This window comes from Drosophila rhopaloa, unplaced genomic scaffold, assembly GCF_018152115.1.
Source record: "Drosophila rhopaloa isolate 14029-0021.01 unplaced genomic scaffold, ASM1815211v1 contig_3, whole genome shotgun sequence".
Lineage (NCBI taxonomy): Eukaryota > Metazoa > Arthropoda > Insecta > Diptera > Drosophilidae > Drosophila > Drosophila rhopaloa.
The window spans coordinates 7073233-7096946 of record NW_025335123.1 but is presented as its reverse complement, the minus strand read 5'-3'; the positions used below and the strand labels follow the sequence as shown (position 1 = coordinate 7096946).

Sequence of the window (23714 nt, the reverse complement as noted above, 5' to 3'; positions counted from 1 at the left end):
GATTTTATGGGTTTTTTCAGGCGCAAGGTTAGTAACCTTTTTCGACCCATTATTTTATAATCAGACCTTCAAAGCATATACAAATATACAGAAAATTTGAAGACGAGCAGAGTTACGAAAGTTTATCCCCCAAAAAACTAAAGCAACTGCCAATTAAAATGGTAAAAATAGTTTTATTGAATTTTTGATTGAAGGGACTTAAGCAAATTGAATTCAAATCATTACAACAAAGTTAAAACGACTTGTATCTGTGTGTGGTGTTGTTTTGTTTTCGCAGAATAAATTACATGAATGTGTGGCTAGGTTTTCGACTCCTTCCCGTTTTTGTTTTTTTACTTGATACTTTTCACTTGCTTATGACGTATTTGATTTACATATTGATATATGCTAATTAATTATATGTATGTATGTATATATGCTACTAAGATATATAGGTATGACTTTTATCGATTTGCGGTGACAGCACAGAAAGCAGAGTAATAGTATTTTTGTTTCATATGTGGTAAACATAAAATTAAAGATAAGAATGCATTTAAACTTAAGATTTTTTGTTTTCAATTAACAATTAATGTCTTTTATCAATCGGGATGAATGCTGTTAGATCTAATCAGAAACACAACCTCGCACAAAAGAAAGAACGAAACGCAATCTGGCAGGGATCGCGTCACAAGCAGGGGGACATTGGGATACGGGTCGCAGGATCTGAGCAAGATGACACAACAGTCACGGAAAATATGGCATACATGAAGCGACAGCAAAGTACAAAATAAAAGTTACAAAGCATAAAACAATAAAGTATTTACATGTAAGTACTCTTCAGGATGCGGATTAAAAAAAATGTGGGCGTGGCGTATGGGGCGAGGATGGGGGGCAGTGGAAGTCCCGGGTTTCAGGAAAGGCCTACGCCGTCTCATTGAGATGCACACAGTGGGCGTCCTGCATGAGCTGCGTGAGTTTCTGCGTAAACGTTGGAATGTCCTAACCAGAGAGATATAATATCAGTTAATGTCATGTTTAGTAATTATTCTTTGGCTTCAAACTCACACTTGTCTGGCAGATCTCCTCCAGCGCCGTCTGCGCCACCGGCAGCGAGGCATGAGCGAAGCTCTCGAGCAACTGGCGTCGGTCCACCTGGCCCATCGCATATAACGCCTGGGCAATCATGTCGAAGTGCAGGGAACCCTCTCCACTCAACAGCAAGTTGAGCAAAGCCCGCTGAAAGGAGGCCAGCAGCTGCTCCTTAAACAAGGCGCGCTGATATAGCCGACTCCTTTCATTGACATTCTGCATCGAGAAGAGGACGCTGCGCACATTGCTGGGGTCGGTGCCGCTGACCAGCATCTGACCGTAGGCATTTAGGATGGCCATAAAGTGGGCCGGATGCAGGTTGTCGCTGCAGTTGAAGTTGCCGGAGCCACCGCCACTGTGGCCATTGGACAGCTGATTTTTGTAGAAGAACTGCCACTTGCAGGTGAGCACACTGAAATGGGATAAATCGTAGTAGTTCTTTAGAGAGTATTCCCTTAAATCAATTTGAATGCAGGCCCCAGGGGCTCATTAAAATTTATGTCATCCAATAAATATATATGATTAAATACATCCTCTCACCTATCAAACAAAGCGTACAGCAGACTGGTGATCTCGCTGTTATCGGTGGCTGCATTTTGCTGCTGCAACAGAGGCAAAATCTGCTGGGTGCTAAAGTCCAGAATGGAGGGCAGCAAGCCCAAGGAAGCGCTCCCGGGCTGCTCCACAATCAGCTTGAACATCTGCAGAATCTTTTCCATCACGGCCAGTCGGCTCAGAGTCAATTGCTCCCTGGAAAGATGAAAGAAACACACGCATTAGTTGGAGATCACACAATAAAGAAAGAGAGGCAAGAACCACCTGCTGCTGACATTGATGAACAAAGTGATCATTTCTTTGATGAACTGGGCTCCCAAATGTGTGGGCAATGTGCGAAGCATACTCAGACTAAACTCGGCCACTGTGATGGCCATGGCAATGCTGCTTAGGCCAAAACTGTTGAAGATCATCAGAGCCTTGGTCAAAATGGGCTGGAAAACAGAGCATATTTAATAGTATTACTTAAAATGGAATACCTGTATATATAAACAATTTATGAATGTATCCAAAAACTAACAAAACTCTAGGAAAGGCATTGAAAGAACACATTTACACCAACGTGCTTAGAAACTAAGGTTACGTTATCAAAATAAAATAAGGCACCTTGAAAGTGCTCGCAAGCATATCCTTGGCATTGCCTCCAGTGGCCTTAAAGTACTCGATGAGAGCCGTAAAAGTGCCTAGCAGACTGAGTGTGGTGGCAGCCACTTTGCTTTCGTTGACCTGGCCCAAATCCAGATCCAGGAAGTTCTGCGCCAGCCCCTGGACATATTCGCGCAGCATCCAGAGGCGTCGCGGATAGTCCTGCTGCTGCTCCGGAACACCTTTCCACGGCAGCACCATGTAGCTGACAAGACTGATGTGCACATTGATGCACACCTGGCGTGGCAGTTGAGCACCCAAACGGGAGCCCGCCTGCAGTAGGCTTTGAATTTGTGGTATATCCAGCAGGCACTTGGGCCGTATCACAGTCGAGATGAAGAGCAGCAGCTCGCTGGCCGCCTGCTGCACAATGGGCGAGGCGGCCGAGAGGGATCCGTTGCAGGCAAAAATACTGCCCAGGATGGCAAACAGTCGGTGCAGCAGCTCCTCGCCGCTCATGGCCTTCGTTAGCGGAAAGATGCTGCGGATGGCCAGTAGAACTTGAGCGTATCTGCAGGATCAAAAATAGGAAAAAAAAATATAAGTAATCAGTCAAACAAAAGAGGTTTATCCTCCACTCACAGGTTATCCAAATCAGTCTGGAACGTGGCCTTATCCATTTCGCTGCCGCCGCTACCCAAACGATTGCTTGCGAGGAGCTGCAGCGTCTGCAGCAGGCTGTCGGACAGCATCTGCAGTTGGCACTCCATCTCATCAGCCACCCCGGGCGCAGCTGACGAGGTGTCCATCAGCGGGGCCAGTCGCACCACCGCCTGGCAGACGGTGGCAAAGTCACGCAGAATCTCGCCCACATTGGCGCCCTTCAGTTTTCGTGCCGCTTCATAGCTGCGCGCACTTCCGTGATCCAAAGCGTGCTCCAGCGACAGCAGATACATCTGCGGTCTTGACCAGTGGTTATAGACTTGTGCGAAGACGATGTGGGCACCTCGGGTGTTTGCCAGAAGGGCGAGGGACTCGAAGCATTGGTCCAGGAACTGCTGCCACTCGGTGGCGGAGGCCTAAAATTAATTAAATATTTAAAGCTGGTCAATTTTCTGGAAGATTTGTGTGCTTTTCTCTTATTTTGCCTATCCCTAACTAGAAAAGTAAGAGATGATATTATATGATTACCAATTACTAGAAAATCGATCGGTTAAGAGGAATATATCTATATATTGAAAATATTCGAAGCCAATTCATTAAAATTCTTTTTGCATATGCCACCGAAAACTGTGAGTCAATCCAAGCTAAAAATGTACAGAAATAAAAAATTAACACTGAACGCTAACCATCTTGGGCGTACAACTTTCTCTATTTCCACACACACAAAGACCTCCGATCGCTCCAAACAAGGCCGCAAAACTCAGAGCCACTTACATCGTCCTCCATAAGCTCGTTGTCCAGCACCTCCAGTTCGGGTCGGTTGGCCTCGAATTGAGTGCGCCGCATGATCTCATCCACCAGCTGGGTGAGCACATTGTTGAAGCGCGTGATTTTGGCGGGCTGTTGGGCGATGCCTTTGATTATTGGCGTCCAGATCTCCAACTTTTCGGTAAAGTCCAAAGCGCCGTGCACTATTTAGAAAATAGTAACATTAATAATGGGTTGTTATATGTGGTTCTTTCGTATCTTTCTGACACAGAAAACTCTTTAAACCAATATTTAAAATTACAGTATTGGCAGTTGTACAATTGATTACTGTAAAACTTGAAAATCCTTTAAATGCATAATGGGAAAAATCAATTTAACAGGTTTAAAAAAGTAAGTTGCCAGGATACTACAAAAGTTTCCCAAAGGATTTCTGTGACGAGTCACTACAAAAGGACAATACTTGTACCATGCGACTCACATTCAGTGGTGCAGCCATATAGCAGATTCAGGAAGGTCTCCAGCAGCTCCGGCTCCTGCATCAGCTTTCCGGCATACTTGGTGGTATAGAGGCGCAGCAGTTCCCGAAACTTATCGCTGTACATCTCGCTCTGCCGCCGATTGCTATTATGCTGTTCCAGGAGGCTGCTAACGCCACCCATCAAAGTGCCCGCAAAGGGCAAAGGCTTCTGCAGGTAGAGGAGCTCATTCAGCACAGAGAGAGCCGCCAGGGAAATGGGTTCGTGAGCGGGTCGCCACTGGGATAGGTCGAGTATGCTCATGAGGAAGTACTCCGAGATCAGTTCAGTGCGTATCCAGGAGACCAAGTGCTGCACACAGCCGAGCAGCTCCAAAATAGAGGAACTGTGGGGACAAAAACACATTGAGTTTCAGATGGAATTCGTAATGGACATGCTTTCGTATAATTGATGATGACCCACCTTAATTGATTGTCATTTGGCAGCGCTGAGGTTAGACTAAAGTCCATGAGGGTGTTTGGTATGGTCGTTTGGATGTCTTTGCCATTGATGTGGCACACAGCGATTAGTAGATACTTGGTCACCAGGTCCAGGACATCGGGTATACACATGGAGATGCTACAGAAACACACGTCACATGGGAACACAAAGCGGGAAAGGATTAGGACCAGTGCTGTGACAAGGACTTCACTGTTTAGTTCGATTTGCAGTATCCGATAGAGGTCAGTAAATCTTAATGTAAGTATGTGCAAGTGTAAATCAATTAGTAGTAATACAAAAATAAAAGGAATTCTATTTAGCCAAGTCATCCTTAAACGCATCCTATTAAATTAAACAAAGAAAGAGGCCTGTTAGTTAAACCTCTGTAATTAAACCAAAATTAAAAACTTAGCAGCCTTTAATTGTTAAGCCATATCTCAATTCAAAAAGTTCCTACCGGCAAAGCAAAAATCTGCATCACCATTCTAATAAAAGTGATTTTAAAAGAATTTTTGCAGTTGTTTGGCAGACTTTTTGGTAAGTATTTTAGTTGTGCAATTTATCAATTAACATTAAGGAGATAATCTGCCTTTAACTAAACACTACAAATAATAATTATATTAATTCTTTAATTAAATACCTAACTAACGTAACCGATAAGGAATCGACAATTTATATAGAAGAAAATATAAATAAAGAGTAAAAATAAAAAACCAACAATTTAAAACAAATTCATATGAAAGTTAAGAGCTAAGTCTAGAAAAACGGTTACATTTACATAAAATAGACTCAAGCACGGGTAATTGGAAATAAAAGAAAGAATAAAAATACATAATTTGGAGTGTTAAGACATGTGTTAACCACTGATAAGAACTACTGCACCAAAAACTAACCAAAATTAAAATTTCTGATAAGGAAAACCAAGCACAACTCTTTCAGAAAGATAACAATAGAACCAAAAGAACAAAGATGAAAGTGTAAAACATCAAAAGGTCATGAGATTGGTTAGTCCCTGGCATTCTACGCACCAGGAGTAGAAGTACTGCTTCCATTCGGTGGTCAGATCGCCCCTGTTGCTCACCACCTCCTCGGAGGTAATCCTCAGCAGGTTGATGCCCAGCTGGAAGCGGGTTTTCGTTAGCTCCATGCAGTGTTGCATGTAGTTGGGGTCCTGTTCGGGGAACTCCCTCTTCCCAAGAAGAGCTATCAACTGGGCCAGCGTATCCCTGTGTCGTTTGGCTGCATTGGGCGTGCTCCCCAGTTGGGCATACGAGTTCCATAGGGCTTCCCGCAGTAAAGTCTTGTCCGTGGACGTCAACTGCGTCCATCTCCGTGTGATTGTGTGCTCTAAAGTGGAGGTGCTAAAGAACCAGAGGAACTGATTCTCGTTGATATCGGATGCGGTGGCCACACGGAGGCAAAGTTGCCACGCCTCCGGTTGCGATTTGAAGGCCAGCAGATTCGTCTCAATCTCTCGCTTCCGGGCATTGGAGGTACTGGGTTGATAGAACTCCTGCAGCAGACCTTCTACCGTCGTCATGGATGCGGCATGCTATATGGAAAGAGGGTGAATACCATCCCCAGTTAAGTGAATCACTCAAAGAAAAGTGGGTTTGGCCAGGAGCACCGCACCGCACCACACCACACACCATCTTCCCTGTCCTGTGCGATCCTGTGTTCCTGTGATCTGGATGTGGGGGTCACTGTGTGCTCCGCTTGCCCGCGGTTCTGGTTTCACTCGCATCAGCACTTGGCGTCCAGCATTAATTTCATGGTTCTGTTCTTTGTGTTGTGTCTACACGAAAGGTGGCCAAAAAAATCGTACACTGCAAAACTCTGATACAAGATGACATGGCATGGCAACCCTGGCCAGGAACGCCATTAGCCAGCACTGGTTGGCTACCTACCGATATTCATCGTCAAAGTCATCGGTTTTTGGTTTCTTTGAATTTGCGTGTTTTTATTCATGAAAGTTATAAAAAGCGACCTAATAATGTTAGGTAATTTGTGTGGACAATCCATAAACTAAGTTATATACCTTATACATACTTTATTAAATGTACGGTAAGATTGTAAAATAAGACTTTTTTTTTTGCAACTTTTCCGTTGAAAAGCCTTTACAATGTTATTTTTATTTTCTGAGTACACTTCAGGTTTGTATTATGTGCAATTTTTTGGGTTTTAATAATTTCTCTGTGGTCTACATATGCCATTTTATCCCGATGTAAGGAATTCATCTTGTCTCAGTAATCGCTTAAAAAACGTCAAGGCAAAGTAGCTTCATCAGTTGTCAAACCTAAATTGAACTTTGCAAGGCACACACCAAATAACACCGAAATTATTTTCTATTTTTCCACATATTTTTTTAACGATTTTTATATTGGAGGTTGCCTTTTTCCCTGCACTTTCTATAAAGGGTAAGACAACTCTTTTTGGGCTATAATAACTTGCCCATTACTAAGTGCCATTTTTGCCAATTAACATTGCAGATTGTTGCAGTCACTGCCGAAGAATCTCAGTATTACCAGGATCATGCCACGTGGCAAGTACGTAAATCACAAGGGTCGCAGTCGCCAGTTCACGCCAGCGGATGAACTGCAGCGGGAAAGGATCCGCCAGGACAAGGACGGGCAGGCTCCTCCCAATGGTCAGGTGAAGGAGGACTGGAAACTGGGTAGGAAGAACGACTTCGATCGTGGCCACGGTGTCCACAGCCTGATTGAGATCTCCAATCCGAATCGCTTGCCGCGGGAGAAGCCTTTGAGTCTCTTCATAACCATGTCCGCTCAGGAACAACTTTTGCAGGTGGATGATGCCACCCAAAGGCGGCGCCTTGAAAGGAAACGGGAGCGGATTCAAAGCGAGAACATCCAGAGGAGCAAGGAGGCAAAGGCGGACCTGGCCAGATTGGCATTGGTGCGCCAGGAACGGGAAGCGGCCGCCGAGCGTCGATTGGCCGCCAAGAAAGCAGCCGCCGAAGCTGCCGCCTCCGGTTCGGAAACTTCCCTCAAGAAGATCAGCCCGAAACCACCAGTCCTGGATGGCGACTCGCCACTGGAGGTCCTGGAATTCATCGGCCCCACGGGTTATCAAGGCAAGGCCCGCTCTGGCCGCAAAAAGTAAACAAAACAAAAGTACAAGCATTCAACCCAAAAATTTTACCTTAAGAACACACTAGAATTTTCTAGAAAAACACCCCAGCCACAATGAGACCAGAAATAACTTGTCAAAACGCTTTTACTAAAAACCCATTTAGAAACTGGGTTCACAATCTAACAAAATTCGGAAGACGAACCCTTAAAATTGAAAACACCCAGACTAAAACCCCAAATTAAATCAAAACTCAAAATCCTAATCAAGCTGGCATTGAAAAATACTTAGCATCAAGTCACAGTCGAGCAGTAACCAATGGTTTTGGAAGTCATTTTATTTCGATTTCATATACATGTTGGTTCTCTCGATATTTTCTAATAAAAAAAACAAAAAGTAAAAAGCTTAGCTACTGACTTATTCCTAAATTTTTTTGTATAACAAATTTCTGTTTCCCACATGAACATAGAGCTAAGCCACTTATCTACATTAAAATATCTTTGAAATACATTTGCACCCTCATAGTAAAAAACAAAGTTAAGCAATCAATACAAAAAGTCGCAATTAGCCGGTAAGTTCGAATCAGCAATTGGAATTTATTTTCCAATTTGAATCACGTTGACCAACACATAGGCCTGTGACCACTTGCAGCACTTCTTACACGTACTTTCCAACACTTCTACCGGCAACAAGTTAAGCAAAAACGGAATAAAAAACATATTAGTTATAATTCAGGATAGCATCGAGGAAATCGGGAAAGGCAGTCGTTATTATCCGATTATCCGAGTCCCGAAATATGGAAAACATGGTCCAAACAAAAGCATTGAAACGATCGCGATCGGCAGACGACGACGACACCAACAATAATCTGACACAGAGGAAGATCTGGGTAAACCAAAGAATGAGCGATGCTCGCGATCCTCAGAAAATGAAGCAGGTTCACGGTATGTACATATAGCGATCTCCAGATTTCAATATACATATGTGCCACAATATCTTGGAACAACCCCTAATTTTTCCCAGTTTAAAGCTTCGGTTTGTAGCGCCCATGGGTATAGGTAATGAGGTTTATGGGGGTGTTAATATCTCTTGATGAACTGTAAATAGAAAAGTCAAATCCCGATTTAATATACATCATTTACATAGAACTACCAATTTTGTATCCCCCATTTGACCAAAATAAAGCCACGATAACCAATTTTAAATTCTATTAGCTAATTTCAATATATTTTAATACAAAACATATTCGATTTTTTACCTTACCTTGGTACTTAGTTTAGCATAAACGTTTACCGTTACCTTTCCCAACACTAATATGCAATTGGAAGTGTTTAACCGTTAAACAGTTCAAAATGCCTAGATAGTTTAGTAAATAAAAATTCACCTAGAAGGCCAAGTAAAATTTGTTAAATTTGAAGTAGGTAGGAATTGAAGGCAATAGTCGATCACATTCAGTACTCTCAAAATTGTTAGATATTAAACGACTAAATATTTTGAGCTCGACAAAAAAAGTAAGCATAACATTTTTCTTAATTTTTTTTTTACATTTTATAGAATCTAAAGCTTAAGAACCTTAGTAAAGCTTTTTACCTTGGAGTAATTATATTTTTTCATATAATAACTTGCATTTATCTTTAGAACCTTAATTAGTAAGGATTTATACTTAATTCCGCAGAGAAAACAACAAAGATGCTTTTCGACGGGGCAGCCACCAGTGGACAAGGACAGGGCCAGGGTCAGACCACCTCGAACGGACTGGGTCAAGGTCAGCAGCAGCCCGCCCTCTCTGAGCAGTACCAGCTGCTGGGCGATGGAACCATTCTGCTGCGAAACCTTCGAGCCGACATGGCCAATCCGCGCCTGGAGCGCCAGAAGTCCCGCTGCTGCCAGCGCCAAACCCTCATCCACGACATTTGTGTCAACTGCAGCATGGATCTGTGCGAGGAGTGTGGTTATTCCTGCGGCGAGTGCTCGCAATTTATATGCCGCAGTTGCGTTACCTTGTTGTAAGTTTCCAACTAGATTTTAAGCCAATCATTTCCTGAACTAACGAATTTCCTTTCACTCTAACATTATAATTAAGTTATCTTTTGAAAACCTCAAGAATTGAACAGATTTTAATTAGTGTTCAGTTAAGTTAGCTTATATGTAAATAATTCCTTTTCTCTGGCATTAATAATACAATAGCCACAGTAAAAAAAAAAAACTATTGTTTCATAATCCAGAAATACATATAAAATACCGCTTCTAAGGTAGTTTATTTTTATTTCCTGGATTGTTTAATAAAATAATTGCACCTTTTCATTTCTTGAAGCTGCCCAAATTGTTTTCAGTAGAATCGCAAAATGTATTTTAATATTAATACATTTTGGTAAACAATTATGCATAAAAATAATCTATTTATTGCATCAAAGTATAGAACGTGTATATTTCTGATCATTTAAGTAAACCCCTGCCCAATCTTATTTCATTTCCAGTGGCAATCGTCCCGATGAAGCCGACGATCCGCTGTGCGATCGCTGCCAGATGTTTTTCGCCTAGGGCTTTTCAAAGATCGGGCCACCAAGTTAACTCCAGCCATTTTCACATGCAGTCAAACACAGAGGGAATCATAGTGTTCGTTAAATTTTAAGTTCTGAATCAGTACAAATTAGGCACGACTCCGAAGAGTATATAGAGGCACCTTTTTTATATATATATATATATTTTGAGGACAGGAGAATTAGCACAAAGATAGATAAAAGAGAAAAGAGAACTGTTGGTGGCTTGGTGTTTCTTTGGCTACACCTTGCCCCTGAACTTGTGGTACTTCTCGTGCTCCTTTACCAATCCCTCGTACATCCTGGCGCCCGCTTCGCTGCTGGAGCGCAGGATAAAATGTCCGGCGCGGTGATCGCAAATTCCGATCAGCTCGTGGCACACGCGCACTATGTGGACCTTGACCTGGAGAAAAAACGCAGGATTAGTTTAAATAAGCAAAAGCCCTTGATAATTGTACTAAATGGATGTGTAAAGTGAATAAAAACATGTCAAATGTATTTCTACAAAAGATATTTTCTATGCTTTTCTTGTGATTATAGGCAAAACAATTAAAATTATATGACGCACCTTTTCAAACAGCGTGGTGGGCCTTTCCGTGGACACCATCTGACGGATGGTGAAGATGAGCAGGAAGGGCGCCACTCGCTTCACGGCCAGCGCCTGAGTGGTGGCCACTGTGGCCATCACAGTGGCCAACTTCAGACCCAAATCCGCAAGTCCATCCAACTCCGTTTCGGTAATGTCCGTTGTCTGCTTTCGCTCCGCTCGAAAGCCAACGATGGCCTGGACAAGATCCTGGCACAAAGCACTTAGCTGGGCAGCACGATCGGACATCAAGTTGCTGTGCTGCTTTAACAGCACCACCAGATTATCTGTAAGTGCTCCGTAAAGATCCACAAAGTCCTGCCAACTACCGCCGTGGCTAATCAAGTGCTTGATGTCCACATCCAACATGCTGCCGAGCAGGCAATCCAGGGTCTCTCCTGTGAGAGGAACCGTGCGATTTCCGGCCAGATTGCGCTGAGCCTCCAGCAGGCGGAGCGCATGACCACGATATGCCGAGTCCTTGCGTTCCGGCAGACGCAGTGCCACACCCACGCTGATCAGCTCGAAATGCTCGTTGAGCATCTAAGGAGGAGGGTATTATTAACTAGAAAAGAGGATAATAAGTGAACAAAAAACACTAACCGCTCCCTTGACGCTGCTAAGTGAGCATTTGGAAAAGAGGGCGAGCAGGGTGAGCACATTCTGGAGCGCAGTGTGCTGGGCAGGCGACTCAGGACGTGGCATCTCCTCCACTTGGGAGGAAAGACGACGCAGGAGCAGCAGGAAATCCTCGTTGGTCTTGTAGCCAATGATTAGCTTGATGGCGGGTTCCAAACAATCCAACGCCGAGCCTGAGATGTCCCCCTTCTCAATATCCGTATTCAATTGCCGCCAATAGCTGCTCAACACGAACTCGATCTCATCGGGATCCAAATGCAAACGCTGGCGATGGGTGAGGGCAACATTCAGCAGGCGGATGGCATGGGCATTGCGATAGTTTAGCTGGTAAAGATTGACCGATTAGATTTCATTTCATTTATATTTTATCATAAAAATAAACCCACCGAGTGACCAATGTAGATCTTACAGATGCGTCTGAAGTTATCATCAATGGCCTGCTGCTCCTTCACCTCTTCCTTATCCTCCTCCTTCTTTTTATCCTTCTTCTTCTTCTTCTTTTTATCTTGTTCCTGCTGCTCCTCCGATTCCTCCTGCTTCTCCTGCTCCTTCTTCTTGTTCTGCTGCTCACTTTCTCGTTCCTGCCTGGCCACCCGATTGATGCAGCTGCTCACATAGGTTGCATATCCCGCCAGAGTGTTATCCACGAACTCCTTGTACAAGGAAGCCTCCTTCTTCTTGGACCGAAACTTGTAGGCCACCATCTCGCCATAGATCTCGAGAAGTGGCTGCAGTTGGCGTTGCAGCCGCCTGCCCTGGGCACCAGTCACACTGGACAACGTTTCGATGGCCAGCAGCAAGAGACGACACTGCTCCGTTTGCAGCTTGTTGGTGGCCGCCAGTTGGTCCTTAAGGTACTCCGTGCAGCTGGCAAGAAATGCCTCACTGCCGGCACTCTGGCGACGAATGCAGCGGGCAAAAAGTGATTCGTAGAAGCTCCAACCCGCCGTGGTGCTTGTGGGAATAAGGTTAAGCAGTTCGCTAAGCTGCGGAAAGTAACTGCAGATGGGAAGCGGATGACCGAAGTGCATAAGATCTGTATAGGGAAAAATATTACTGAAAGTGAATGAAATATGATTTATTACCAGGAACTTACCTATCAATAGTTCCAGTACTTGGTTAGCCTCATCCACCAGCTGGCTCTGACTGAGATCCCTGTAGAAGACAAAGATCACCAACCAGAGGCGAGAGCGAATAGAACTTGCCAACTGAGTCAGTGGCAAGCGCAGCAGTGACTGCACTAGCTCCTGGGCCGAAGGCAGCTGAAGCTCCTTGTCAGTAGAGGCCTTCTCTCTTAGGAAACTTACCAGGGCGGCCTCCTCTACTTGCTCCTCCAGCTTCAGTTTGACCAACAGCGAGCCCTTGGCCTTGGCTTCCTTGGCTGTGGCTGCATATTCCCTTAACAGCTGCAGAGCAAGCAGTTCGACGCACTCCGAATCCTCCAGGTGGGAGTCCAAGTCCTGGTCCTGCCTCCTTTGATGCAAACGAAGCTGTTTTTGTGGTCTGGATAGGCGGAAGAGTTGTTGGGGTGCCACCAACTCTGCCAAGGCATCGGAGCAGTTGGCTCCTCTTTTATCCTGCAGCAGCCAACCACTCTCTGCCAACTGCAGTTCCAAACGCTGCAACCGCTGGCGGCAGGAGCTTTTCCCAAAGTTGTGCACCCTTTGTTGGATCAGTGTCCACTCGGCGGTGGGCAGAAAACCCCTCAGCTGCAGGGGCCTTTGGCTGGCGGGGAAACCATCTGGCCAATAGTGAGTTAGGAGTAGCTCAAAGCCACTGGCACGTTCCGTGCACTCCAGGAAGGCGTTCATCAGACGGCGATTGTGCTCTTGATTTAGCAAACGTCGTCCAAACATCTCCAGCACCTGAGAAGTGTGCTGCAGTTGCTGCTCCACTTCCACCTGCTGGAGATGCACTTGCTCCGCTAGCCGAGTGCCATTTAAATACTGACACAGCAGCGCAGCATGCAGTTCACGAGCAAAGTCCAGATTCTCGGCCAACACTCCCTGAGGCTGATCCTTTTCCAGAAGTTCCACGAAGGAAAACAACAAGGTCTTCCAAATCACCAGCGAGGGCTTGGTCATCAGGTTGCTGACCAAGCGAGTGAAGGCCACACCGGCGGAATGACTTGGCCAGGTTTGGGTAAGCTGCTTAAAAGCATCATTGGCCGACGGAACTGTAGTTGAAGAGGTGCCCTTGAAGATTAAACTTAAAAAGCGCTTCTCAGTTTGCTGCTCCTCATTGTCTACAGTTTCATTATCTTGGAGACGCCGCTTCTTGGCATCTTTATGAGGGACATCTAGCGCAAACTTTCCCAGCCACTCTTTAAGGGCCTTTAGCAGATTCATGATGAACCGTTCCGCTCGATTCAAGCGACGGAACATGTCCAGCAGAAGGATCAGATACTCCGAGTACAACTGCTCCTCTTCGGGATTCTCTTTGGGTGCCGTCAACAGCCAAACGGTGATCTGGTAGACACTCTGTTCAAGCAGCAGAGGATTCAAACGCAACGCCGAGCAGAGTAGTATCAAAACTTCTTTCAGATGAGTCTTTTTGTACTGGCGCACCAAAAGGGGCAGCTGCTCAGAAACGAAGGCAAATCCGGTGCTAGATGGTTGGTCCATTTCAAACTGCAGGGATATATCGTACTTGCGCAGTGACATTAACAAATAGGAAGCCAAGGGAAGCGATAACTCCGACTCCTGGCTTATTTTAAAGACCGCATTCACGATTATCTTTAGGTTTTCCGTTTGGTACCGATTGTTAAGGATAGCAGCCTCCAAAAGCAACAGTTTTACATGAAGCGGCTGTTTAGCAATACGTTCGGGGGTGAACTCTGCCTTAAGTTGTTTTTCCAGTTCGGCGAATTCCTCCAAGCACGGGGATTTCAGGCTGAGTAGGAGCTCAACCAAAGGCCACACAGTATTCAAATCGTAAAACTCAAGCATCAATTCTGGCTTTTGAGAGCGACGGGCAATCTCGGCTAGCTGCTTGATCACCGGCACCACGAACTCCACATCCCAGTGCTCCTGATCCTGATTCGTGTTCTCCTTGCGGAGCTCCACGCATGTTTGGTGGCACTTGAACAGGCTGCCATAGCACTCGGTTAAAAACTCGTTTTTTGAACGCAGGGCATCCTGGAGCAGCTCAAAGTTGAGCACCATGGGCAGGAGTTCCAATGCCGATTCATTCGCATTCTCAACCTTGGAGACAATCTTCACCAGAGTTTGGATGAGCTGGAATTTAATCTTCTGAGTGACCCATCCAGGTTGTGCCCTTAACTTTAGGAAATCCCTAAGCTGCTGCGTGGGGAGAGTCTCGCAGCTGCCCAAGGATTCATTAAGCCATTGGGTGATGATCTCGTACTTGTTGGGATAGGGGAACTCCACGGATTGCCAGACTTTCAGGGCGAATTCAACACGTGCCGGGTACGGTTTGCTCTTCTCCTCCAGCCAGGACCTCAGCTCTGCAGGTGAACACACGGGGTTTTACTGTACTGGACACTTCTGGGGCTCTGCCTCTCACTTACCTTCGCCTGTGTCCATGTTCGCCTCGTCCAGGTGATTTTTAAATGCAAAACACCAAGTTCGAATGCCGCACGTGTACCGATCAGCTTGGCATTAGTGATGAGTACGTGTCTGCTGTTTCCCAACCAAATCTGACTTTTTTGATAGTGAAGAGAAAATATATATATTAAATTCGATTTTCATTAATATGAATCATAGTTACGACAAGTATTTATATAGTTTACAACCAACCCTCTTTTTTAAAGGTTTTTGCAACTGTCGATTTGATAATACAAGAGCCACACATGTATAAATAACTAAGTCGCAAGCTGCTTCACTAAATAAACGTTATAGTTTGTAATACTTTTTAATTTTATTGACAAAGAAATGTTTGAATAAAGCTTACAATCAATTTAATATTTCATCAAAACTAGCTGGTAAGACCAAAAAAGGTGGCTTTTTTTAATCAGCTCGAACTTCAGCCGTTTTCAAGCTATATTTACAAAAGCCGTTCACCAACACTGCCGGATCAGCTGACCAGCTGATCGTCCCCACCATTTGATTCGTTTTGTTGTTCTTTGACCATTTCGAACTCATTTCAAAATCTCTCCTGGTATTTTGTATCCGTTTTGCTGAATGAGACAGGAATCACAATGTTGTTAAACTGCACGAGGCTGACACACGGCTGCACGACTCTCCGGGTCACGCAAATCAGCCGAATCAGGACGCCAGCAACGTCGCTGCACCAGGCATCATCATCATCATATAACCACCACCTGGGCAGGTGCCTTCACCGACGCGCAAGGACACTCCCACGCTCGCCAGCTACCCACCCACCTATAAAACAACAGAACCACCTGCTCCAAACTCTACGCATGCCGTGGTGGTGCATGCGACGTGGTTTGTCCCAGAGCAGCAAATGGTTGGCCAGGAATGCCAAGACTAGTGCCCCACCTCCAGTTGGAGCCGGAATCGTGCCCGTTCCCCTGAAAATGGGCAGATCCCAGTACGGCCGCCTGCTTAGCCTGACCAAATCGGAAAAATGGGTGCTGACAGGTTATTATTGCTAGTTCCTCTGTGGTTCTCCTAATCCCTAGCTCATTTCTGAATTCCCAGCGGGAATTTGCTGCCTGGTGGTCTCCTCGGCTATCACGATGTCGGTTCCCTTGTTCCTCGGCAAGGTCATTGATGTGGTCTTCAATAAATCGGGCATGGATAGCGCTGCCATGGCCAAACTAAGCGAGTACTCGCTAATGCTCTTCGGGATATTCGTGTTGGGCGGTTTCGCCAACTTCGCCCGTGTCCATCTGTTCGGCAATGCGGGTGAGTAGGAAACAGGGAAGTAAAAATCGATCAAGAGTTTGCAAAGGTGTCGTTGTGTGGGAAAACTTGGCTCATGTATGGTCTTTAAGTTTAATGAAAAAATATTAATATTTATTATATAAATGCTTTAAATGTAAGGTGGTTTTTATATCTATACTATATAAACATCAGTATTAGGTCTTTAAACTATCTGAATGGATCTGGCTCCTTTTTCAGCTCTTCGCATGGTGCGCAATCTAAGATCCCGCCTGTATAGTTCCATGCTGATGCAGGAGGTAGGTTGGTTCGATACCAAGGGCAGCGGTGAACTGATCAACCGACTGAGCAACGACACCTACTTGGTGGGCATCTCGCTAAGCCAGAACGTCTCCGATGGCCTGCGATCTTTGGCCATGATTGGCGTCGGCACGGGAATGATGGTAGGTGCACACAACAAATTGACATAAAATACCGATAAATGTGTTTGGGACCAAACGCATACAAATATCCAATTAATATTAAGCTGTTTATTCTTTATTCCTTTGCAGATATACACCTCCCCACAACTGGCGGCCGTGAGTGCGTTGGTGGTGCCTGCAATGGCGGGCATGGCCATCGTCTACGGACGCTATGTGAGGCGGATTACCAAAACGGAACTGGACAAGTACGCGGAGATAATGAAGTATGCGGAGGAGCGCTTCGGGAATGTGAAGACGGTGAAGACCTTCTGTCGGGAACAGCAGGAAGTGGCCGCCTTCAATGGCAAACTGGATGAAGCTCTGCAGATTGGCTACAAGGAGACGCGCGCCAGAGCTATTTTCTTTGGATTGGTAAGATGCGATGGCATTTCCTATACAGTAATCTATCAATTAAAGTAAACCCATTTTCCAGACTGGCTTCTGTGGCAACTTCATTATTATATCAGTGCTGTATTACGGCGGCACCTTGGTTTTACAAGACTCTCTGACCATTGGAGCTCTGACGGCCTTCATGCTTTACGCCGGCTATGTGGCCATCTCGATGAACGGGCTGTCCAACTTCTATAGCCAGCTTAACAAGGGCATTGGGGCCTCTGAGCGGATTTGGGAGATCCTGGACAGGGAGTGCACGATACCCATTGACAAGGGTATCGTACCGGTGAACAAGACGGTGGGCGAAGTGGGTTTCCAGAGCGTCTACTTTACGTTTCCCACTCGTCCCGATGCCGCTGTTCTTTCCGATTTTTCGCTTAATCTAATGCCGGGAAAAACCACAGCGGTGGTGGGTCGTTCCGGATCCGGAAAGACCACGATAGCTTTGCTTATGCTTCGATTATATGATCCACAAGGGGGCACTGTCCAGCTGGATGGCATTGATCTGCGTACAGTTAATCCCCAGTGGCTAAGGAATAATATTGGAGCCGTCAGTCAGGAGCCGGTGCTCTTTTCCTGCTCCATCCGAGAGAACATCCTGTATGGCGCTCGTCCCGACGAACAGCCAAGCGAGGAGCAACTGCAGCGGGTCATCCAAGAGGCGAATGTTAGCCAGTTCACCGACCAGCTGCCGGATGGCCTGGACACACTCGTCGGCCAGCGGGGAATGATGTTAAGTGGCGGGCAGAAACAACGAGTGGCCATTGCCAGGGCGCTTATTAAGGTGAAGTCCATATGACGTTGCAACCTGAGATTTTTACTTAACTCACTTTCACCCCTTGTAGAACCCGGCCATCCTGATCCTAGACGAAGCCACGAGCGCGCTGGACGCCGTTTCGGAGCAGCTGGTGCAGAATGCTTTGGACAATCTTGTCCAGGGACGCACCGTGCTGACCATTGCCCACCGACTTAGTACAATACGGAACGCGGATCAAATTGCAGTGTTGAGCGAGGGGAAGATTGTGGAGCAGGGCAGCTACAATGATCTGATGGGCATCCAGGAGGGCGTCTTTCGGGAACTGGTGGCCAGCCAGGCCTTCGCCGGCCGTGACTAAGGACCTGAAGTCGGTGACGTGGGTGCGGGAATTTAGATTAGGTGGAATAGACGACTTTAGATTAGATGTGGGCCCACCGCTGGTTGGTGGTGGCTCCGCTGGTGCAACTGTTACCGGGCTATGTGTTCATAAATCAAATAATTTTATTTCTTTGTAAAATACACCATTGACCATTGTTAAAGATAACAATTTGGTATGTCTTTTCTTCTGGATACATAAAGTTAACATAAAATGTTAACCTGCTAATTAGTAAGAATTTCATAATGCCTTAAATTGCAAACTCTTTACAGTCATTAAAATGACGAAAAATCGGTCTAAAAATAAAAATCAAGTTGAAAGCACAGATTTTTAGAGAATCAACCACAATCATTTTGAAGTGCGGGTTTTAGGTCATTTTTCTGCGAAGCCATATTCGAAAATTGGGAAAAAAAATTACAAGAAATCGGTCCGAAAATAAAATCCAATTTGAAATGGCAGATTTTTAGAGAATGCTGTCACAATTATATAGAAGTATGTCACTTTGAAATATGATGTCTGTAAGAAATGTTATGAGCTTAGAAGTGCAGTTTTTTGACACTTTTCAGCAAAGCAATTTTTCGAATATTTGGAAAAAAGACGTCATTAAAATGACGAAAAATCGACCCCAAAATACAAACCAAGTAGAAAACACAGATTTTTAGAGAGTTTAACCACAATCATTTGGAAGTATGTCACTTTGAAATCGGATGTCTGTACGAAAAGTTATGAGCTTAGAAGTTCAGTTTTTTGCACTTTTCTGCAAAGCCATTTTTGGGAAATTTTGAAAATGACGAAAAATCTACCCAAAAATAAAAACTAAACTGAAAACTTAGTTTTTTAGAGAATTAAACCACGATCGTTTAAAAGTATGTCACTTTGAAATCGGATGTATGTAAGAAAAGTTATGAGCTCAGAAGTGAAGGTTTTGGGTCACTTTTCCCCAAAGCCAGTCCTCCGAAAATATGGAAAGGGGTAACATCATTAAAATGACGAAAAATCGACCCAAAAATGCAAACCAAACTGAAAACACAGATTTTTAGAGAAATAGGCCACGATCATTTAGAAGTATGCCACTTTAAAATCGGATGTATGTAAGAAAAGTTATGAGCTCAGAAGTGAAGGTTTTGGGTCACTTTTCCCCAAAGCCATTTTTCCGAAAATTTGGAATGGGGTAACATCATTAAAATGACGAATAATCGACCCAAAAATGCAAACCAAACTGAAAACACAGATTTTTATAGAATCAGGCCACGATCATTTAGAAGTATGTCACTTTAAAATCGGATGTATGTAAGAAAAGTTATGAGCTCAGAAGTGAAGGTTTTGGGTCACTTTTCCCCAAAGCCAGTCCTCCGAAAATATGGAAAGGGGTAACATCATTAAAATGACGAAAAATCGACCCAAAAATGCAAACCACACGGAAAACACAGATTTTTAGAGAATTAGGCCACGATCATTTAGAAGTATGCCACTTTGAAATCGGATGTCTGTAAGAAAAGTTATGAGCTCAGAAGTGAAGGTTTTGGGTCACTTTTCCCCAAAGCCATTTTTCCGAAAATTTGGAATGGGGTAACATCATTAAAATGACGTATAATCGACCCAAAAATGCAAACCAAACTGAAAACACAGATTTTTATAGAATCAGGCCACGATCATTTAGAAGTATGTCACTTTAAAATCGGATGTATGTAAGAAAAGTTATGAGCTCAGAAGTGAAGGTTTTGGGTCACTTTTCCCCAAAGCCAGTCCTCCGAAAATATGGAAAGGGGTAACATCATTAAAATGACGAAAAATCGACCCAAAAATGCAAACCACACGGAAAACACAGATTTTTAGAGAATTAGGCCACGATCATTTAGAAGTATGCCACTTTGAAATCGGATGTCTGTAAGAAAAGTTATGAGCTCAGAAGTGAAGGTTTTGGGTCACTTTTCCCCAAAGCCATTTTTCCGAAAATTTGGAATGGGGTAACATCATTAAAATGACGAATAATCGACCCAAAAATGCAAACCAAACTGAAAACACAGATTTTTAGAGAATTAGGCCACGATCATTTAGAAGTATGCCACTTTGAAATCGGATGTCTGTAAGAAAAGTTATGAGCTCAGAAGTGAAGGTTTTGGGTCACTTTTCCCAAAAGCTATTTTTCCGAAAATTTGGAAAGGGGTAACATCATTAAAATGATAAAAAACCGACCCAAAATTAAATGCTAAAGTGGGAACACAGATTTTTAGAGAATTAAACCACAATCATTTAGAAGTACGCCACCTTGAAATCGGATGTCTTTAAGAAAAGTTATGAATTCAAAAGTGCAGTTATTGGACACTTTTTTGCAAAGCCAATTTTTATTTGAAAATTTGGAATTTCATCCGGATCAACTCGCCTGGTGATGCTGATTAATAATACTTAACAGGGTCGGAAATGTGCCCTTCACTGCGTTGCAAGCTTTTGAGTGAAATTATGATACCGTCTGCAAGGGTATAACTAGTTCAGAAATATTACCGTGACTTTATAAATAAAAAAATATTCAATTATAAATTTTTAATTCTATATTATTAAAGTTGTCAGTTAAAATTCTTGGACACCTCAAAGAAAATTCGTTATGTGTACTAAAAGTGCAATGATCTAAACCTCTAATTACGATCCGAAATAATTAAACATTATTTTACGATTTCAAACTTTTTATTGTTATCTTTTACATTTTAGTTTTTTCAAGCTTCTCTTGTTGTCTCTAAACATCTTCTTAAATCTAATAAACAGGCACAAAAATAAATGCAATAATTTCTTTGTATCTAGTTTCTAAATACGTCCTGTGTGCAAGCATCCAGAAATTCAATACGTGGAACAGCTACGTCTCCTCAGGATCTGCCGCAGAATCGCCTAGGCTATGCCCCAGGTATTCTCCAGAATCCCCTTCGATCTAATCCATATCCGCCTACTTCATGGTGGGCATGGCGACGGCCGCCTGGGTGTGGGTCACATCCGTCTCCCGCCACAACTGGGTGACCGTCTTGGTCTGGGTGTAGAACTTGATGCCCTGCTTTCCGTAGAAGTGATGGTCACCGCGGAAGGAACCACGAGTTCCGGTGAAGGAGAACATGGGTAGTGGCACGGGAATCGGCACATTAACGCCCACCTGACCGGCATCGATTTCATTGACGAACTTGCGGGCAGCCGCACCATTGGTGGTGAACACGGCGGTACCGTTGCCATAGGGATTGGCATTAACAATACCAATGGCATCGTCCAAGTTGTCCGCCTTCAGGATGACCAGCACAGGGCCAAAGATCTCCTCGGTGTAGCATTTCATGTTGGGCGTCACATCGCTCAAGATGGTGGGTCCCACAAAGTAGCCATCCTCATAACCGGGCACGCTGACCTTGCGGCCATCCAGGATGAGCTTGGCTCCCTCCTTGACGCCAGATTCAATCAGGTCATTGATGCGCTGACGAGAGGCGGCACTGATCACGGGTCCCACATCCGTTCCGGGGACATGACCGGCATTAACCTTCAGCTTCTGGGCGCGATCCACGAGATCGGGAATCCATTCCTGAGCATCACCCACAAAGACAGCGGTGGACAAGGCCATGCACCGCTGACCGGCAGCTCCAAAGGCGGCTCCTGCCAACTGGTTCAAAGTGTTCTCCTTGTTGGCATCGCCCAGGATGATGCCATGGTTCTTGGCGCCCATGTTCGACTGCACCCGCTTGCCATTCTTTCCAGCCCGCTCGTAAATGTACTTTCCAGCCTGATCGGAGCCCACAAAGGACACTGCCTTGATCTCAGGAGCATCGCAGATGAAGTTAACAGCATCGTGTTGGCCGTGGATCACATTGACCACACCCGGCGGGCAGCCAGCCTCGTTGAGGAGCTCCATCAGCAGCATGGTGGCACCGGGCACACGTTCCGATGGCTTCAGCAGCATGGTGTTGCCCGTGGTAATGGCCACCGGGAACATCCAAAGCGGGATCATGGCCGGGAAGTTAAAGGGAGCCACTCCAGCGGTCACTCCCAACGGCAGGACCAGTGAGTAGGTATCCATATCCCTGGCCACGTTCGCCACAGTCTCGCCCATTTGGAGGGACGGGATGCTGCAGCAGTGTTCCACCACCTGAAGGCCACGGAGTACATCGCCCTCGGCATCGGCCAAAGTCTTGCCCTGCTCCTTGGTGATGTTCTTGGCCAGCTCGCCCATGTTGTCCTTGATCAGCGCCTGAAGCTTGAACATCACCTGTTGGCGGGTGAGGATCGACTGGTTGCTCCACGAGCGGAAGGCCTTCTTGTTTGATTCGAGAGCCGTCTGCATCTCCGCCTGAGTGGCCTTAGGCACACGGGTCACCACCTGGTTAGTGGCCGGGTCGTGCACATCGATCCACTCGGTCGTCTTGGACTCCACGAACTTGCCGTCGATGAACAGCTTAGTGGTGGGAGCGGCCGAGGAGTAGGACCTCTTGGCCAAATGGCGGGCCTGGGGACGAAAGAGGGGAACATGTTGATAAGGGATAACTCTCTGAAGACTTTACAAATTCCATCTTTTAAAAATCATAACTCATCAAAAAAAAATATAATATAAAGTTATATTTCAAAGTAGTATAGTAGCTTTCGTCACTATTGTCGAACAACAAACCATTTCATACTCGAATGCCCCTAATGCGTTTAATTTCTTGCACTTGACATTGATTTGCCTTGCAAATTGGCAAGTGCCCGGAATCCTAACCTCAACGATAATTCCGTATTTTGTGGGCTGAGGTGGTTTATTTTTTGGATGTTGATAACCCTCGAGAGGCGGCCACGCGGGGTGCGCCACGCCCACGGTTATCAGTGTCCATCTGGCGACATGAGTTTATGGCTCGCCTCTCGTGGAATTATTTCGCTTATCGCGTTTTATTAGATTTTACGCCAGTTCAAACATTATACCCCTAATCCCCCGCGACATTTGTTTTTGTTTTCGCTTTATTTGCTTTGAATTCTGCTTCTACTTATTCTTCTGTTCGTAGCGGAACATTACGTAACATGTGTTGTTGTCAATTGGAGATTTCTCACCCACACTTGTAGAACATTACATTTTTATTGAGTAAGGTGAGAGTGAGATGGGCTGATAAAATGCACTTTTTCATGCGTTTTACATGTGTGTTGTCAATTGGTCAATTCACGGCCACTTGACCATTTCCTTAAGCAAAGTGAGAGTGAGATTTCCGAAGCACTTAAAAATCTCTTCTATTAAATTCACTAAAGTAAGAGTGAATGGGCATATCTTATGTAGTTTTACACGAAGCAACCACGCAAAACACAATAAAAACTCACCTCAGCGCCGATCAAACGCACTAGGGACATCTTGGGGATATTTAGCTGAGACTTTGGGGCGGGGATCGCGTGCTCTCCAAACGGTGGTTTCACTAGAACTGAACGCAGCCGCCGATTTCGATGCCAATGTGGGGGCCTGTGAATTACTTCTACTATATAGTGGTGTGG

The 23714-nt window shown here is 44.9% G+C and overlaps 6 protein-coding genes across 8 annotated transcripts; 3 read left to right on the top strand and 3 right to left on the bottom strand.

Annotated features, from left to right (window-relative positions):
- Window positions 1-153: 153 nt before the first annotated feature.
- Window positions 154-6435, bottom strand: LOC108039397 (exportin-6-A). Of its 2 annotated transcripts, none has more exons than XM_017116404.2 (11): window positions 6245-6435; window positions 5624-6147; window positions 4578-4733; window positions 4106-4500; window positions 3646-3842; window positions 2851-3287; window positions 2230-2779; window positions 1888-2057; window positions 1609-1818; window positions 1045-1480; window positions 154-978 (listed from the first exon to the last, which is right to left on the bottom strand). In XM_017116404.2, exons 1-11 carry the CDS (start codon window positions 6245-6247, stop codon window positions 901-903), a joined length of 3156 nt encoding a protein of 1051 aa, XP_016971893.1. In that variant the 5' UTR covers window positions 6248-6435; the 3' UTR covers window positions 154-900. The 2 variants fall into 2 exon arrangements, with proteins under 2 accessions (XP_016971893.1, XP_016971894.1); XM_017116405.2 differs by having other exon boundaries at window positions 4118-4500.
- A 469-nt stretch (window positions 6436-6904) lies between these two features.
- Window positions 6905-8093, top strand: LOC108039385 (28 kDa heat- and acid-stable phosphoprotein-like). The gene is made up of 2 exons (XM_017116381.2): window positions 6905-7012; window positions 7085-8093. Exon 2 carries the CDS (start codon window positions 7128-7130, stop codon window positions 7716-7718), a length of 591 nt encoding a protein of 196 aa, XP_016971870.1. The 5' UTR covers window positions 6905-7012; window positions 7085-7127; the 3' UTR covers window positions 7719-8093.
- LOC108039386 (apoptosis regulatory protein Siva-like) lies at window positions 8057-10276 on the top strand. 2 transcript variants are annotated; one of them, XM_017116382.2, is made up of 4 exons: window positions 8057-8256; window positions 8319-8629; window positions 9361-9691; window positions 10163-10276. In XM_017116382.2, the coding sequence occupies exons 2-4, from the start codon at window positions 8482-8484 to the stop codon at window positions 10224-10226; spliced, it is 543 nt and encodes a 180-aa protein (XP_016971871.1). In that variant the 5' UTR covers window positions 8057-8256; window positions 8319-8481; the 3' UTR covers window positions 10227-10276. The 2 variants fall into 2 exon arrangements, with proteins under 2 accessions (XP_016971871.1, XP_016971872.1); XM_017116383.2 differs by lacking the exons at window positions 8057-8256; window positions 8319-8629 and adding an exon at window positions 9112-9196.
- An 83-nt stretch (window positions 10277-10359) lies between these two features.
- LOC108039383 lies at window positions 10360-15087 on the bottom strand. Its single transcript, XM_017116379.2, has 6 exons — window positions 14980-15087; window positions 12547-14916; window positions 11837-12486; window positions 11415-11774; window positions 10794-11354; window positions 10360-10628 (listed from the first exon to the last, which is right to left on the bottom strand). The coding sequence occupies exons 1-6, from the start codon at window positions 14993-14995 to the stop codon at window positions 10467-10469; spliced, it is 4119 nt and encodes a 1372-aa protein (XP_016971868.1). The 5' UTR covers window positions 14996-15087; the 3' UTR covers window positions 10360-10466.
- A 415-nt stretch (window positions 15088-15502) lies between these two features.
- On the top strand, window positions 15503-18407 carry LOC108039384 (ATP-binding cassette sub-family B member 10, mitochondrial). The gene is made up of 6 exons (XM_017116380.2): window positions 15503-16012; window positions 16073-16279; window positions 16496-16698; window positions 16807-17088; window positions 17150-17893; window positions 17955-18407. Exons 1-6 carry the CDS (start codon window positions 15610-15612, stop codon window positions 18222-18224), a joined length of 2109 nt encoding a protein of 702 aa, XP_016971869.1. The 5' UTR covers window positions 15503-15609; the 3' UTR covers window positions 18225-18407.
- Window positions 18408-20905: 2498 nt separating this feature from the next.
- On the bottom strand, window positions 20906-23680 carry LOC108039398 (probable methylmalonate-semialdehyde dehydrogenase [acylating], mitochondrial). Its single transcript, XM_017116406.2, has 2 exons — window positions 23547-23680; window positions 20906-22710 (listed from the first exon to the last, which is right to left on the bottom strand). Exons 1-2 carry the CDS (start codon window positions 23574-23576, stop codon window positions 21178-21180), a joined length of 1563 nt encoding a protein of 520 aa, XP_016971895.1. The 5' UTR covers window positions 23577-23680; the 3' UTR covers window positions 20906-21177.
- Window positions 23681-23714: the final 34 nt, after the last annotated feature.